The sequence below is a fragment of the Benincasa hispida genome, chromosome 10 (assembly GCF_009727055.1).
Source record: "Benincasa hispida cultivar B227 chromosome 10, ASM972705v1, whole genome shotgun sequence".
Classification (NCBI taxonomy): domain Eukaryota; kingdom Viridiplantae; phylum Streptophyta; class Magnoliopsida; order Cucurbitales; family Cucurbitaceae; genus Benincasa; species Benincasa hispida.
This window is the reverse complement of record NC_052358.1, coordinates 17,063,420-17,082,639: the sequence shown is the minus strand read 5'-3', so window position 1 is coordinate 17,082,639 and position 19,220 is coordinate 17,063,420. Positions and strand designations below refer to the sequence as shown.

General features: G+C 35.0%; 1 protein-coding gene across 1 annotated transcript; it reads left to right on the top strand.

Moving 5' to 3' along the window:
* Nucleotides 1–13,965: 13,965 nt before the first annotated feature.
* On the top strand, nucleotides 13,966–16,130 carry LOC120089188 (UDP-glycosyltransferase 87A1-like). The gene is made up of 2 exons (XM_039046600.1): nucleotides 13,966–15,074; nucleotides 15,152–16,130. Exons 1-2 carry the CDS (start codon nucleotides 14,594–14,596, stop codon nucleotides 16,012–16,014), a joined length of 1,344 nt encoding a protein of 447 aa, XP_038902528.1. The 5' UTR covers nucleotides 13,966–14,593; the 3' UTR covers nucleotides 16,015–16,130.
* Nucleotides 16,131–19,220: the final 3,090 nt, after the last annotated feature.

Sequence of the window (19,220 nt, the reverse complement as noted above, 5' to 3'; positions counted from 1 at the left end):
ATGTCCAATGCTCATATGCCTCCCGAACATTTCAAGCGGTGTTAGGAGCTGGAATAGGAGGACACTCCTTCGTAAGGGCAAACATGAGATCCTCGATGATTAGTATGGTCGTAATCATATGTTTCCAACTAGCGTAATTGTTGCAGTTAGCTTATCGGCACTAAGCAACGCAATTGTGGCTATAGCCATTTTAAAACCGTTGTTGAAAAGATGAATAAACTTCTATAAGTCTATGCTTAAACCACATTTTAACACCAATTTTAGTTTTAGCAAAATAGTTTCCAAGTACCCTAAGTTATAAGATTTCTATTTTACAATGATGCCCTAGCAATGCAGGACAAACAACACTGGTGGGGTGATTTGATGCCCATTCACTGGGATGAGACACTCTCAACCATTAGGTAGAACGAACTCTTGGAACTGCACCTAACAGTCACCATTTGTTCGGTCCAGAACTGTTAACCCTTAACAATTACATGTAAGTGTAAACCGTTATTTTCATCCCTAGAGTCCCGCCCTAATGCGCCAATCGTAGGGAAAAAGTAAATTAAGACAAGAGACTAAGTAACCTTATCCTATACAAGAGATCAAATAAAGAAACGTGCAAAACTGCCATCCTATAGGGGGACATTCCCAGGGTGCTTTGAGGCAATGCATAGAAACTTTATCCAAACAAACGAGAGAGACCGTGGGATATGCTGTAGCACGTCTCACTCCCACTTACTATGAACATTCTTTCCATCCACCTTGATATTGACCTACCCAAACACCATTCTTTAGGGGGATGCTTGATGCTCGTATTTATAAAGTGGAAATATGGATGATATGCGTTGTGCACTCAAGTTTCCCCAATAGAATTCAAGTGTAAATTCTTCTGAGTTTCTAGGTAAGTCCAGGGTCGAACACAGGGTCGTGTGAAAATAGATGGCGTTGGTAATTTTGATGAAAACTTTGCGGTAACTAAAAAAAATAAAGGTGGCAGATTTGAGAAAAGACAGTTGCGTTGATAGATGCAATGAGTATGCACTGAACGAGTTGAGAAGATCTTTAGCTAGCGTTACTTGGGAATGCGTCAAACTATGCAATCATGTTACAACCATGCACAACAAGTCATTTTCCAATGTAAATGCGATGCTCCTAAATCTAGGATGCATGTGTTGAATGAAAAATGTCCATAGAGCTCATCCCTAAGTCTTTACTCTTGTCCTATGCGATGATGAAAAATGCATGAAAGCAAGGTGACCGCATACAATCATTTCCTATCTCTAGGATGCATGCGATGTGTTGATAACAAATAGTGCTCATTCCTAAGTGTCTATCTCTCGTTTATGCGTTCTAATCTGGCTCTTTCGAGTCTAGATTCTAACCTGACTTTCCCAAGTCTAGATCCTGTCCTTAGTCTACCCTCTCGAGTATCTCTAATGGACGAATGAAGCATACATAAAAAAGATAATCGCAAAGAATGAAGATTCCCTAGTTGTGCTAGCTAAATGCTTCTCAACCCATTCAACTGATTTAGCTATTCATGCGTGAATAACAAAAAGTGAACAAATATAGAGAAAGAAATTCCATTCTTATAAATGAGTTGAGTACAAAATGACAATGGAAAGTAAGGGTAGAGAGCCTGGTAGCAATTCCTTGCTGACCGAGGCTTATTACACTGAAATCTCTATTCTGATCTAAAGATGTTCCCGCTTCCGTAGGCATCGGCCCTCTCTCTGTCCTTGGAGCTTCTGACGCTCTCCTAAACTTAACGAAACAATCTACCGGCACAACTTCTTCCCTCGCGTCTGCCTTAAAATGAAAGAAAACTAGAAACGTGCGAACTTGTGGAAAAAAAGATTGTAAAAATGGTGAACCCTTTTTCTGAAGAATGCACTTGGTATTTATAGAGCATCCATGGTGAAAGGCGACTTCTCTCTCCTAGTTGTATAGATGGGACAACTTTAATTCCTGACTGATGCACCGCATAATTGTCACCGATAAAGCTGAATATACTTTATGATCGTTATCGGCTGTCAACTTAATTTGGATTCGTCTGTCATCAGCTTTTTGTCCCATCGCTCTTAATTATCCTTTCACCTGGATGTGCCCACCATGTTGCGCTGACCAAGTTGCAGCGATCCTTCTTGGACGAAGTTTGCGAGCATGATCAACGCAAAGCCTTGCGATGAAGTTGCACTCGACCGATGATTTCCTATGATCGCAATCTTGCATTGCGTTAACGTATATTCTGCACAAAATTACAAAGATCAACTGTTCTAATGCGCCGAACGCATGCGACCGCAATATTATAGAATTTATGCTTAATGGACGCAATTTAACATATTTCATCAATGCAATCCAACATTGTTTAAGAACTTAGCACTATGATAATGTGCATTTCTGCCCGTTATCAACGCTCCCAGGGTGCCACGAGGCCAAGGATAGATCTCACAGTGTGGACAATAAAGGGAGAAATGCGAGAGGTTTAAATGACGCATCAAATGCCCCAAGTACCTCCCACTGAATGTTCTACCTAGGGGTTCATTAACCTAGACAATTCGACTATTGATTTTAGTCTAAGTCATTTTAGTCCGCTAAAAAATAACTCTTGTCTTTTAAATTGAACAAGTTCAAGTAGTCACATTAAACTCTTTAATGGACTGTCCTTAATCTTGCATGCATGCATCAAATCTATCTAATTCACCTTTCCAGGTAGGTTCCCAGGTAGGGGTGTTCCATTTCCATCACCTTAAATACTCCAGCCTAGACAAAACCCGCCTTAGACAAATTATCCCTCCTCTAAATTGAGAAATTCTTAACCAATCATTAATACCAGAACAACTCTTGCTCCTATAACGACTAGCCATCATTAATTTGGTCAAGAAATCATTAACTTGCTTAAAAATTTCCTAAAAGTGTGACCCGCCATTTTAGGCCTTAGAAATCTGCTCCGAGCAGCCAATTTGAAGGGAAAAAATCCGATTGGGGAAAAACCTAAAACAAAACCCTATCCATTTCTGGAGTTCACTTTGAACTTGACCAACTGCACAAAACTCATTTGAAGCGGGACGCTTCTAGGGCACCACGAGGGAGTACAGAATGATCTCACGGTGCGAACCAATGACAGAGACCGTAGGACATGTTGACACACACTCTTCACCCACTTACTATAAACACTATTTCCATCCACCTTAATATTGACTCATGCAAACACCATCCGAAGGGGGATGCTCCCAGGATACCACGAGGCCAAATATGAATCTCACAGCGTGAACATTCAAGGAGAAACTTGAGTGGAATCATAGACATATCAAAAACATCTCTTCCTACCATTGAGTATTTTATAACCTAGGGTTTAGTTTACTTAGAAAAGGCACGACTAAGAATTTTAACTAAGTGACTTTTTAGGTTTTCCTAAGAGTAACTTTTACCTTTGATAGTTAAACAACTTTTGATCATCATCCATTAAACTCTTTAACAGAGTCTTTGACCAACTGTCGCATGCTTGTAGAAAATCTATCTAATTCACCATTCCAGGTGGGTTCCTAGGTAGGGGTGTTCGATTTCCGTCAGTTTAAGTACCCCAGCCTAGAAAGAACCTGCCACAAAAGATCCCTTATATATAGCTTTAATACAATTTTGTCTTTTATGCCAATCAATTTAATCCTATTAAGCCGATTTAAAAAGATTAAACGAGGTTGCTAATCCCATTAGGACCTTTTAAAGAATCTCTTAAGGAAGAGCATCCATGAGCGCTCGGATCTTTCCAATTTCATTGTGACCAAAATACAACACATACATTTTTACAGATAGTTATGCAAATTAACACTAATTAACGGCATGCTTTGATAAATAAAATACAAAGGAAAGAGTTCTCATACCAGTTGATGACTCTCTTCAAAATCAAACTCAAACGCAGTGGAAGAACCTCTACACACTCTATTGCCCAGCAAATTAGTCGGCTGCGGCAGCACGATCAACTACACAAACAACGGCAACATGAAAAAGCACAAACAAGTAAGCAGCGGGGACGACACCACTAGTTAGAGCCTTTGGTATTCTCGGAGTGAGAATCCAAAGTGTGGTCTTTGGTGAATTTGGTAGAGGTAGAAGGAAAGGTAGATCGTGTAGACGATAAGCAAGTGGGAGAGAATGCTATCGTATAGCAGAATGCTTATCATTTAGAAAAAGCTACACGATCGTGTAGGTTTTACTAAGCGATCGTATAGTAAAATGTATACGATCGTTTAGAAAACGTGGCATGCTGGACGATCGATTAGGAAAGCTAAGCGATTGTTTAGGGAAAGGTGTACGATTGTTTAGATGATAAGACTCTATCATATAGGCTCTCAAGCTAGGCAATCGTTTACGTTTCCATACCAATTGCGAATTTTCGAACATTTTTCCAAATGAAACAAATTTTCATTTTATTCTTTAGTTACATAACCGAACACGGCTGCTCTCACTAATGCACGATTGAGGAGAGTAATTTGGTCAATTATCTCATAATTAATCAATTTAATAATAAATGAATATAATCATATTATATTCTTACGCTATAGTTTGATATCACATATCTACTATAGTAATATATCACATATCTACTATAGACACAAACATAAAATAATATTAAATTTATTTTCCTTTTAATTCATTTTATTTTTAAATTCATTCTTTTTAAAGTCAATCCAAAAATAAAAAACATACCATGTGTAAAAAACTAGCCGTTAGACACAAACATAAAATAATATTAGATTTATTTTCCTTTTAAATTTCTTTTTAATTTCAATTTTTTTATTTTAAATCAATTCAAAAAACAAAAGTACATCATATGTTAATCTCTTAATGATCCACCATCAACTAATATGCTACCACATGTCTACATGCAAATGGCCTGGTTATGCTACGTCATCCACCATGTATTTTCTCTATTGACTTGTTTCGGTCATATCGTCTTCGTTTAGCTCCGATTTGAATGATTTAAGAGGTGTTGGAATCGTTATTCCGAGCTCTACGCTATGGACATATTAAAACACTAAGATTTTCAGTAATTAAAAATTGAGTTTGTTATCATCAAAACATTGATTAATTAATTAGTTAAAATTAATTAATTTGAGATTAAGGGCCAAAAAGCCAACAATCTCCCCTTTTTTATGATGACAAACCATTTAAGAAAAATAGCTTGAAATACATGTAAACCATATGTAGCACATAATAAAATTCAACATATCACCATAAAGATCATTCTTGAAATTCACTCAAAAAAAATTAAATTATCCCCCTAATTAATACAATCAAAATCATAACAAATTTATAGCATATTTTTCTTAAACTTCTCCCCATTTAGAATCATAAAAAAGGATAATTAAGAAAAATTAGAACTACATAAATTTCCCTTAAAAAACATGAACATAAATTTAGCACAACTTCCCATAGAATATTAACACATGCTTTCCATATCTTCCTCTATCAAAATGCCTTCTGAAAGATTTACAAGTAAAATTATAAAATCAAAGAGAATCACAACGAATAAAACCGAGCTCAAGCATATTTTTGCAAAAGTTTCTTCATTCAAAGGCTTGGTAAAAATATCCACTAATATTATATTAGAGCCTACAAATTCAAAGAGTAATATTATCATTTTTGCACATGCTCTCTAATAAAGTGATGCCTAATATCAATATGCTTAGTCCTAGAATGATGTATAGGATTTTTTAGTCAAATTAATAGCACTAGTATTAAGAAGAGTTCAAAAATACCTATACCGTTAATTTAGATTTAATTGTTAATGTTTGTTTTAAAAAATATCTTGAACTTTCAAAAGTTTCAAATTTCTCTTATTGTTAGTACATGAACATAAACCGTTAGTACTCGTTGCAAAAGTATTTATAAACTTTAAAATAGTTGCATTAGTACCCTTATTCTTAAGAAAATGGTTAAAAATGCTTTTATCGTTTATTTACACTCGTTACCTCCTTCTTCCATTTCCCCTTCCTCTCTTACTTCAACTATGACCTTAATACTTCTCTATTTTCTGTTTTTCTCCCCTCTTATGCTCATCCTTGTTAATTGTTTGACATTCGTTTATCTCGTAAAAATATTTTCCTTTTAGTTAAGGTATATAGATTATAACAAGAGAAATGAATAATGAAAGTACCAAGAAGACCTTAGGACTTATATATTTTATCGAGGATATACGTTAGCAGCTAAGTATGTGTTAATAACTAAATATGTTTTTTTATATTTGGTTATTTATCGTTTTGGTAAGTTTTAAGAGAAAATTTTTATTTTGAAATATTGTGAGTTTGGTAAGATTTTATGTTTTAACTTGACGTTTTGATTTGTATTTTGTTGTAAGAAAAATGGTGCAAAAATTGGACAAACGTATATGAGAGAAAAAAAAAGGAAATATGTAAATAATAATGATAGAAGTATTTTTAAACTTTTTTTTTTTTTTGTAAGGCTAAAACTTAGTGCCTTTTGAAAAAAGGAAATATTCGTTTAAAAAATTTGCTTTAAAATTGAATATTTTCAAACTCAATAATACTTCAAACAAATCACTATATAATGATTGAAGTATTTTTAAACTTTTTTTTGTAGGCCAAGAAATATGATGTCTTTTGAAAGTTCAGAAATATTTTTGAAACGAATATTAATGGTTTGTGTTTCATATACTAACATTAAAGATATTTTTTAAGTTTAAATGTATTTTGAAACTTTTGAAAGTTCAAGGATGTCTTATAAACAAAATACCAACGATTCTCGTCCAAAATTAACGATGAGAGTATTTTTTTTATTTTTTAAAAGTTTAAAGTGTTTTTGAAACTTTTTGAAAGTTTAAGATTATTTTTTAGACAAAACACTTATAATTTCCATCCAAAACTAATGATAAGGGTATATTGTGAAATCCGATTTCCATTTTTCCTTTAAGCAGGTGGTTAAGGAAATTCACTAAGTGAAAGTTAAATCCTATGTTGAGAGAGAAGGAAATTTCTGAGTGTTTTTAGATAGTTTTGAGTTAAGCTTTAATTATGAAAAATTGGCTAAGTGTTGGACTGGGTATTGCTATGTGTTGGCATAAGACCTTGGAGAGATTACTGGGTAAAGGGAGAAGAAAAGTGTGTGGAAGCTTGACTTGTGGGAAAAAACGAAAAAATTGCTAAGTATAACCTATATGATGGATGTGTTGGATGCGTTGGATGATGGATGCGTTGGATGCGTTGGATGCATTAGATGCATTGGATGATGGATGTGTTGGATGCGTTGGAAGGGTGGTATGCATCCATATGGTTGAAGGAAGAAAGTTGAAAGTGATGCGTTGGAAGGTTGGATGGCACGAGGTCGGTGTTGTGCAAAAGGCATACGGACGCAAGGGTAGGCGAGGACGCGGGCAGGGCATGCACTGGAGGGTGGCATGCGTCGATGCACAACCCATGCAATGCGCGAGTGAACTTACCAGCGATGTAGCTCCATGCCGAGCGAGCCCATGCGTCGATGCCAGCGCCCATGCGTCGAGCGGTCGAGCGAGCCTTGTGAGCGATGCTAAGTGCCCATGCGTCGAACGACCAAGCGAGCCCTGCGAGCGATGCTAAGCTGTCGTGCCAAGCGATGCGTCGATGAAAAGCTACCATGCCAAGCAATGTGTCGATGCCAAGCTGCCGGCGATGCGTCGATGCCAAGTTGCCATGCCAAGCGAGGCGTCGATGCCAAGCTGCCGGACAAGCGCCCATGTCAAGCGACTCGTACGAGCGATGCGTTGATAACGAGCGAGCCATGCGATTGATGCTAAGAAACCATCCTATACGTCGAGGCCGTGCAACCTTGCTATGCGTTGGAGTTTGACGATGGCTTGCACGATGGATGCGTTGGACAAAGGCCATGCGATGGGCTAGGTTGGACATATAGTGGTTGGCCCTTGCGTTGGTTAAGGCTTGCGATGATTGAGTGAGTTAGGTTGCGATGGTGTTGTGTTGAAAACCAAGGGGAACCAAGAGTTTCCATGCGTTCATGGCCTACTATGCGTTGAATATCCAAGGGTTTGTGGACGCATAGGAAGGATGAGCTCATATGGAGGACGTCTTCCGGATATGTGGCTTGTTAGGAGGAATTCTTAAACCTTAAGCAAATTAGGTGGATACATAAGAAGACATGTAAAGGATGAGGACTATGCATTGATGAAAGAAGAAGAAGACACATTGGCTTAAGCTGATGTAAGAATGCGTTGATGATGTGAAGAAAATACACTTGGACATGCAACCAAGAAGAAGGTGTCGGCCATGGAGCAATCTTGGACGCCTATAAATAGGGCCAAGGACTTCAGATGAGAACTCAAATTCTCTTCAAATTACATAAAGAAGAGTGTGTGAGGACTAATTGGGAGAAGACCATGCGTTGGTCAAGAAGTTCCAAGAGGGGAGATGCTGTCGGACAGAAAAGACAGGAAGTAGTATCAACTTAGAATAAGGAGTTCTCCCAGAATACTCGTGCGTTTGATGTGATTCTAAAGCCATCTAAAAGGTAAAAGAGTCTAGTTTTAATGGTGGGCTTCCGAAGAAGAAGCTTCAAGTAATCGGTCTGGAGAATGAGGAAAAATCAGAGGGGTCGCGCTATCGAGTAAGCTGAGCCAGTATTGATGTTTTGATGATTCCGGCGAAACCACGAGGATTTCTAAGCTAAGATTTTGAGGTAAGATTCCTAAGACATTTTAGAGTATATTTATAGAAGGAAGTATCTCAATTTTATCCATTTTAAATCCATTCTCAAGCAAGAAATTACTAAGTCTATCATACCAAGCTCTTGGAGCTTGTTTTAAGCCATAAAGAGCCCTTTTCAACTTATAGACATGATTAGGAGAATCAAAACTTTCAAACCCCGAAGGTTGTTCTACATAAACTTCCTCCATGATATAACCATTTAAAAATGCACTTTTCATATCCATTTGATACAAAATGAAATTCTTATAAGAAGCAAAAGCAAACAACATTCTAATAGCTTCTAATCTAGCAATAGGTGCAAAAGTTTCTTCATAATCTATTCCTTCCTCTTGACAATAACCTTGAGCTACAAGTCTAGCTTTATTTCTAATGATATTTCCATTTTTATCTATTTTATTTCTAAAGACCCATTTAGTTCCAATTATAGAAGCATGAGAGGGCCTAGGGACTAACTCCCAAACTTGTTATGTGACTAATTGTTATGGAGAAATGTACTAAACATAACATTAGTACATTAGTACTCCCCTTTTACTATCCCCCGACAGGTGGTTAGTCGTCGGGAGTATCCTTTCCACAATTGAGTCTCTAAAACCAACTCCTGATGGCTGAGAATATCGTCGGGAGATCTGGTAAAATTCTGACTATTTGATACGCCGTAAGGAGTTCACGTCGGGAGCTTACCATAACATCCGACGATTTTTTTAGTCGACGGGAGCTTACCAAAACATCCAACGATTTTTTTTAGCCATTGGGAGATGTTCTCTCGATGGGTATTCCCCGACCAATCTCTCAAGAATGTTTACTTCGACGAATATTTTTCTCTCGACGCGTCTTTTACCATTTTTCGGCGAATTCAAGCGTCGGAAAAGTAGTGTTTTCTTGCAGTAGGAACATGTGCCCTCTCAAGTGGTCAGGTTTTATATATACGTATATTGATTTTTGTTGGTATAAAATATTATAGTTGTATTATAGTATATCTACTGTTTTGTATTCCAGAGTACGCTTCAGTTGTCGGGAAGGGAACTGTGGAAATCTAGACAAAGGTTTGGTTCTTACATGCTTTGTTTTCTTTTTCAATTTTAGTATGGATTGATTTTAAATCTTCAAATATATATATATATATATATTAATGAATTGTTCACCATATGGTCCACATTTATTTATATATATTTCTAATTTCAATTTTAATTTTTGAAAAATATATACAATATTTTAAGTTTTTTTTTTAGTATACTCGGAACTGATCAGAAAAACAATTCAATTTTAAATCTTTTCAGATATACATGTAGAAATATACAAATATCTTTACAAAATAATTTTATAAAAATTGATTGAATGATTTTTTTTTCTTATATATTTAGGTGAATGATTCTATAAATATTTATAATAATTTTTTAGTTAGCATTACTTGATCTATATATCAAATATTAATGCATCTAAAATTACATTTATATGAAGGTTGAATTACAAACTTAGTCCTTAAGTTTTGAAAATTGTGACTAATAGATCCTTATACTCTCAATTTTGACTCTAGTTCCTTCAAAATATCTAATAAATTTATAAACTTTCAATTTTATATCCAATAAATTTCGAAAATATTAAGAACATTTAAAAACTATCTATTTTGTGTCTAATTGAACTTTAAATTTTAAATTTTGTAATTAAAAGATACATCAATTCTATATCTAATTGTATCTATTAATAAGAATAAAATTAAATTTAATGTCTAATATAACATTTCATTTTTAACATTATCGAATGTGTAAGAGACCTGTTGGATGCAAAATTGATATTTTACTAATCTATTAAACACAAAAATTGAGAATTTAGGGACTTGTTAGGCTTTTTCTTTTTTAAGTTTTCTAAATGTTCGCAGACTGAACTTTTAACCTTTTTTACATTTGTGCCCCCACATGAAATTCTGGATCCACCATTGGTTGAATTTGACGTCAAGAAAGTAGTAAACTTGATAAACAACTACTTATCGTACTTTACTGAGGTGAAGAATGCAGTTGATGAGATCAATGTGTTGATAAGGCATTTGGGAAATGTCTCTTTCTCGTTTTGTTCTCATAATAGGAATCAAGTTGTTCATATGGTAGCTCGTCATGCTTTTGGTTTCTCTAGTTTGTTTGATACTTTTGTTTCTTCTGATTCAAAAGATTGTAGAAAAAGATGAGTTACTAACTTTTCCAATTAGATGTACGATGTTCTTTTTCATGACCTTTTGTATCTACTATCCCTTAATTTTAGACTTTTGTGAAATTTGCTTCCTTCCAAAAAAAAATGTTGGATTTAATAATTATTGACGCAGTATTAAAATATTTTCTTTTCAAAATAAAATGAAAAAGAAAAAGAAAAAGAAATTTAGGTAAATTTGGCTCTTGTTTTTTCTTAAAATTAAAAATCTTTTATATATACCAAAAAGATATATATTTAATAGCGTAATTTGTTGACGGGTTTCACCACGAACAATGACACTTTTGTCTTTATACCACCACCGGTGGTCGGATCTTAAAGATTGAAATGTGACTCATTGGACCACTTTTAGATGCAAAATCAAAATTTTTTTTGGCAAATTACGATTTTGTGTGATGTCTATTTAGTCAAAAAATTTAAAAAGGATGCTTTTATATACATACATATAGTCCATTTTAGGTTACTTCTCCTAGATCCGATTCCAATCGATTAGCAAAGCATTTTATCCCTATTTTCTTTTATTTTTCATCTTTTATGTACTCTAACTCAATTCCTTTTATCAACACGGCATGTCGATTACAAATTAAAGTAACTTATTCTAATTTAGGTTTTAGGATTTTTTTCTAGTTTCATGTACTCGTAAGTCTTCGAACTAAAATGTTGCATCTACTCGACTCCATTCTTGTTCTTATTGATTATAGTCATATTATTGAACATCTATGGATTTTATGACTGATACTTTTGATTAACATTTGATACGTGACGTATAATCTCATGTTACTCACTAAGAAGCGGTAGGCTAGGTTGGCTTGGTGTAAGTATTCTATGAAAGTCTGGTTCTGGTATTGTGATTCTTGTTTATGGATAAATTCATAGGTGGAAGACATAATCTATTTATTATTGGAAGCTGTATTCATGGTATTATGATTCTTGTTTGAGAAAAGAATTAGTACTACTTGATATTTGTGAATGAGAGAAATGATGGCTTTAGTGTAAGTATTCTATGAAAGTCTGGTTTTGGTACTGTGATTCTTGTTTGTGGATAAATTCATAAGTGGAAGACAAATATTGATGAGTATATGTAATGGATTGGAAATATTGATTCTTGTTTGTGGTTAAATTCATAGGTGGAAGACAAATATTGATGGGCTCGCTATGCAATTTTTTTTTATATTATTTAATATAAAACAATGACGGACATTTCCTGACCCAATACGAGACATATAATGTCGTTTTTAACTTATTTAACCAAAAAAATTGATTCGGCAACGAAATTTAAAAAAAAACAGATAGATTCAGGCTTCAATGTCGGTTGCAACCGACATTGAAGGTCTTTAATGTCGGTAAAGGCTGCAATCTTGGTGTTACTGAAGGCCTTTAATGTCGGTTTTAAACCGACATTAAAGGCAACCAACATTAAAGGCCTTTAATAACAGTACCTTTAATGTCGGTTGCCAACCGACATTATAGCCCAAACGAATTTCTTCTAGTGTATATGTGTATAATTTTTTTTTAACAATACTTTGAATGGAAATTTATTAAATGTCTAAAATTGCAACGCTTTTTAAAGTTTAAGATTAAAATGAGCACTAACAATTAAGTTCAGGATTAAAATTGATGTCATAAAAAGCTAACGAATAAATCTAGGGACAAAATTGATTTTTACCCTCATCCTTATTGAATTTAGGGGGAAAAAACGAAGTTTATGCCATTTTACGTTTTTTTTTTTTTTTTTGTTATATTTTCCATTTGTTCACTAACTAAAATTTTTGCGAGGGCATAAGTGCGGTGATGGGTGGCAAAAGTGTGTTTAGTTCAACTTTTCGAAAGTTTAATTTTGAAAAAAAAATGAAGCGTTTAGAAACTATTCAAAATAGGTTTTGAAGTACTTTTAAAGTATATTTTAAACCCTTTTTATCAAAAAAATACATAAATAAATATGATGTTTTTTTAAATATTTTTTTCTCTAATGTGGACAAGAAGAGGAAGATGAAAGGAAGAAAGAAGAAAGGTAGGGGTGGGAGGAAATTGCTTTGTTGTTATTATTTTTTATTTTAATTGTTATTATAATAAATAGTGCCACGTCAGCATTTTTTTTTCCCTTTTTTCTTTTTGAAACAAGATTAGACTATTCAATTTCGAAATTTGGACTAAAAATATTATTTTCACTAACTAATGTTATTATTTTGAAACAATATCAGTGTGAATTAACTGAAATGAAATTAACGGAACTGTTAATGGAGGCGGCTAAATCAAACATTACCTAGATATTTGAATTAGACCATTCCATTTTGAATTTTCAACTAAAAATATGTTTTTCACTAACTAATTTATAATAATTAGTGATAAAAAAGTAAAATTTAATTAAGTATAATTCTTTCTAATTTAAATTAATTAATAAGTAGTGAGACCAAAATAGTATTGAATGAAAAATTGAAGATAAAAAATGTAAATCTTAAAATTTATGGATCAAATTGAAACAAAAATCATATAAACCATTTTAGTTAAAAGATCATTTTAGTTTCTATACTTTAGAGTTTGTTCAATTTTAGTCTTATACTTTCAAATGTTCAATTTTAATTCATGTAATACCAATTAATATTAAATTTAGTCCATACTATTTGTTATTGTAGAATTTTTTACTGCTTTTTTTATTTCACTATAAAATTTGAAAACATATTCACATATTGTGTTTCTTTACATGAAAAATATTATGATTATTTAATCTATTTCGATAAAAATTAACTTCATCAATGGACTAAATTTAAGATTTACTAAAAGTAAAGGGACTAAAATCAGACATCTGAAAGTACAAATACTAAAATTAAACAAATTTCACAATATAGTGACCTAAATGGTATTTTAACCTAACATTTTAAAGCCTTAAAAATGTAGCATTTGAAAGTAAGACTTGAAATGAAAACTAGACCTAAAACTTATTCAACAATATTCACTTGAATTTATTAACAAAAATGTATTTTATATGGGAAATTGGTACATATGACCCAAAAATTGGGCAAAAAATGTTAAATGGCCCAGTTTTTGAAAAAATGTCGGATGACCCTTTGCCAATGTCAAATCTGAGTGAAATTACCAAAATATACTCGTGTGCACGTAGAAAAACATCTCGCGCTCACTCTCTCATGGTCTCGCTATCGCTTTCTCTCTTGGTATCGCTCTCACTCTCTCTATTATTTTTATCATTCACAAATCACTACTCTCTCTATGTCTCTCAGTTTCGGCCCCTTTTCTCTCTCTCTCGGTCTCTCTCTCTTGATCTCGGTCTCGATCTCTCACTTCTTTTCCTCACTCAAAAAATCACTTTGCATAATCATACCGTAACTAGGTCATTTGTCAAGAAAACAAAGACAATATCATAACTTTACATAATCATGTCGTAGGTAAAGGGGCATTTTGTATTTTTTCAAAAATTAGGTCACTTGTCATTTTAAATTCTTAAAATAGGTTTTTAGGGTCATTTTCCCTTTTGAAGGTTTAAAGTTTTTTACCAACGAAGAAGAAGAAAAAAACAAAAACAAAAACAAACAAAACAAACAAAACAAACAAAAAAAAAAAACTACAAAATCATGTTTGGCTTCGTCAGAACTTCTCGTACTCCACACCTCTCAGCACTCTGCACATTTTGATTCCCTCAAAGATATCGCCGCCGTACTCACTCTTCCGATAACCCCAGCATGGATCCGATGAGTAAACGGATTCATCTGGCGGCGTTGCCGTACCCCGGCAGAGGCCACATCAACGCACTCATGAATCTCTGCAAGCTCCTCTCTCTCAAAAATCCCAACATTCTCATCTCCTTCATCGTCACCGACGAGTGGTTCACCTTCCTCGCCGCCGATCCCAAACCCCAAAACATCCATTTCGCCACTTTCCCCAATGTTATCCCCTCTGAGCTCCGCCGGGCCGATGACTTCCCTGGTTTCATCCGATCCATCCAAACCCATATGGAAGCTCCCGTTGAGACTCTCCTCCGCCGCCTCGACCCACCGCCGACAGCCATCCTCGCCGATACCTTCCTCACTTGGGCTGTCCAGTTGGGGAAATGCCTCAATGTTCCGGTCGCTTCACTCTGGCCCATGTCCGCTACGGTTTTCTCCATTCTTTACCATTTCGATCTTCTCGAGGAAAATGGGCATTTCCCCGCCGATCTCTCAGGTAACTGTAAAATCTATTTAATAAAAATTGCGCTTTTGTAATCGGATTTTAATTTTTTTTCTTACTTTGTTTTGAAGAGCGGGGAGAAGAGATTGTCGATTACTTCCCTGGAGTGTCGAAGATCCGTCTTGCAGATTTGCCGTCTTTCTTCTCTGGCAATGGTCTCCAAAGTGTTGGATTCGCTGTGAAATCCGCCCGTTTCGTTGATAAATCCCAATTTCTCATCTCCACCTCCGTTTACGAGCTTGAATCCTCTGTTATCGACACCTTAAAGGAAAAATTTCCCTTCCCGGTGTACACCATCGGACCCAGTACACCATATTTCGAGCTAGAAAGCTCCGCCACAAACGACTATCTCCGGTGGCTGGACTCCCAAGCAGAGGGCTCTGTTTTGTACGTGTCGCAGGGGAGTTATCTTTCAGTCTCAAGTGCCCAAATGGACGAGATCGTTGCTGGTGTGAAAGCCAGCGGCGTTCGGTTCTTGTGGGTGGCGCGTGGAGATGATGATCGGTTTAAGGACGTTGACAGAGAAACTGGGATGGTGGTTGGATGGTGCGATCAATTGAGGGTTCTGTGCCATCGCGCCATCGGGGGGTTTTGGACTCACGGCGGTTGGAATTCGACTCTGGAAGGGGTTTTCGCCGGTGTTCCGATGCTTGCTTGGCCGATATTTTGGGATCAATTCCCGAACAGTAAGAAGATTGCAGAGGATTGGAAAGTTGGGGTCCGATTTAAAGCAGTTGGGGGTAGGGATTTGGTGAGTAGAGTGGAAATTGCGGAGTTTGTGAAGAGATTTATGAACTCAGAGAGCATTGAAGGGAGGGAGATGAGGAACAGAGTGTCGGAATTACAAGAAATTTGCCGGCGAGCGGTGGCGAAAGGTGGTTCCTCTGATTCCAACATTGATGCATTTCTCAGCCATATTTCTGTAGAGTTATGAATGAATTAAGAATTTGTTAGAATGAATAAATATTCAATAAGAAGATTTTCAATATCTTGCTTCCCTTCATTAGATAGTGTTTCCGGCTGGGTCAAGAAGGGAAGTTCGTTGTAGTATTTTCTTCTCTCTCTCCTTCGTTTCTTTACTTGTTTTTAAGTTAACAATGGGACTATGTGTGACAGAAAATTGGGTTAAAAAATAATGTGATTTTTCTAAAAAGCAATCATAAAAATTAGGTACATAGATAGCTTTTATTGGAGGGGAAAATCGAGTACCCGCTACAAGTTTCAATCGAGTCAACCTCCATGATTGCTATGTCATGTGACTTGGTCAAAGGATGGATTGGATCCACGATTTTAGTATTTTTATTATTTTTATTTTGATTTTTTTTTTTTTTTTTTTTTACTTCTAACTAGATTTTAGTATAAAAACAATTTTTATTATAGAAGTTTACGTGAAGTTAATAGTTGAATTATAAGTCACTCAGTTTTTTACAAGGGATTGTCTTTGTGTACCTCTAGATTAGTTTCGTCTTGTTGTCGTTGTCGTCTACGACAAATATGCCTTTGATCAGTGTTAGCAACATTGAGTCGGTTTGTCTGTTGAATAATACTTTCTACATTTATCAAGGTTTGATCACACATTGAATCCAACTCTGGTAAATTGTGTTGTACTTAATACTTTTGTACATCTTAGATAAAATTATTCTACATATTTGAGAATGTAAGATATTAAAGCTCTTGCCATGCTACAATAGTAAACGTCGTTAGATGTGATAAATCGTCTCATGATTGAATCGTACCAGGAAAAAAAGTCATATGATACAGTTGAGTCATTTCTTATTTTTCCCTTTGCACAATAATCATGACGTGCACGCCAATACAATATATATTCTGCATGAATTCGGCGTCAATCTTAATTGTGCTTACCTCTCAAATCAATCTGGTGTAGTGTCGGGTGTATAGCACGATGAAGGTACCATTTGTCGTGAACCAAACTATCTCAACACACGATCTAGTTGATGCGGCTCTACTATATGGAAGCATATAAAAGGACTAACGGTCAACCAAATGTCTTGACCATTACAACAGTAATCAAGTAGTAATGACCAAATATCTCGCGTGTATGGTGTCCAATTAATCTGAAAAAAAAAAAAAAAAGAATAATTAGATACTTGAAAAGTTTATAATATTCATTTATATATTCATTTGTTACCTGATTATGCATCAATCAGTCAAATATTCGTCAGTATACTAGCAACATATTTGTCGACGGTTCAAAGGCAGCTAATACACCATTCCATCTATTTTTTTTTTAAAAAAATACAATTAATTTATTTTATTACATAAAATGATAGCAGAATGAATGTATAAATAAATAATACCTGGCACTAAGTGGGCGATGACCTGGGGCCTGTAACTGGACTTTGCTATAATTTTAAATCTTTCATAAGTCGTGGCCCCGCTATTTCCAACGCTTGTACATCAGTAGCCCAACAAAGTCCTCTATAAAGCCATGCAAGAAAAGCATCATCCCACGAGTACGTACCAACATGCTCGAAATCAAACAATAGAGAGAATCATAAGATGTACTAGAATATTTGACTTGCCAGCGAAAAAAAATCCTCCAACAAACTGCATAATGTATGCTCGTGCATACCTCTGTATGCTGATGTCGTTGGCATCAGGAGACTATTTTAGAAATTGGGACGCTAACCACGGGATACCCAGTCTTGCTCCTTTCCAATTATTTGGTCGAACGTCCAAAAGATCGTCACAAATAGTTTTCCAATCATGTTGTAACAAACTTGTCAGAGGTTCTACGTCCACTCGTAATCCAAACTAAAGAGCAACATCCTGCAACGTAATTATGCATCTCCCACAAAGCATGTTAAATGTGTGGGTTTCTAGTCTCCAATGCTCTACTAAAACAGTAATGAAACGTCAATCCAGTTGGATAAAACCAATCTGTGCAAGCCCAAGAAAATAAGCATGTTGTACATAAGGCATAATACGTGGATCAAACGGGATAGTACATTGTGCAAATACCTCTTTTCTTCGACAGTCTAAAACTACAATAGAAGAACTATCCTACATCGATTGTGAATAATGGGTATTTGTTGATATAGTTGAACAAGATTAGAAAGACCAGGACCCCCGATGCACAAACACTAAAAGAGTATAAACACATATTAATATAGTCAATTTCATAACAAAGTCCATTACATTAAGAAAAAAAAATCCAACTTCAGTCCAAAAGATAATACAAACTCTATTTTATGAACAGTTCAAAAAGTTGTTTTTTTTCTTATAAACAGTCCAAATAGATCAAAATTCCAAACAATCCGAATATTTTCTTCAAAAAAACCAAATACAGTCCAAGTGTTCAGTCCAACTTAAAATATTAAACTAAAAAAAAAAAAAAAACAATTCAAATTATACACAATACTAGATCTATACAACACAATCCCAAATTTTCAATCAAAATATATCAAAACTCTAGTTTTTTATGCAGCATTTAAATAAAATAATAGATCTATGGAGCGCGATCTCATATATTGAAGAAAAAAACAAAACTTTACCTACGGGTCAGCGACAGCAGGAAGAACAGCGACGATGGTGGACGATGGACGATCGTGGACAATAGACAACGACAGATGGAGGCTACGAACAATGGCTGTGAGAGAGAGGCAAAAAGGGAGGAAGTTTGAGATGGGGAAGAAAGTGAAGGGAGAAGGTCGTGGGGTTGCTTTTGGGACCACTAATTCGTGTATCCCGTACATAATTTAAGGTAGTCGTGTTGCATGTCTGTACATGTGGCAGTCTATGTGTGCCAAGTCTGGCCAGGTGTGCCAGATTCACATGGCGGGAAAGAAGTCGTGGACCCTATCTACGATTTAGGTGTAATCGTATATTGGGTCTACTATTCCACTATCCCATTTTTGTCAATACTTTCAACTCAACCTTATTTTTGTCAATAATTATTAAAATAACATGATTTTTTACAAAAAAAAAAAAAAAAAAAAAAAAAATCAGAAAATTAGAATTTCAAACATTCACTTTGTAAAAAATACTTCTGAACTTTAAAACTTTCAAAAAATATCGTTAACTTTTAAGAAGAGTTCAAAAATACCTATACCGTTAATTTTAGATTTAATTGTTAATGTTTTGTTTAAAAAATATCTTGAACTTTCAAAAGTTTCAAAA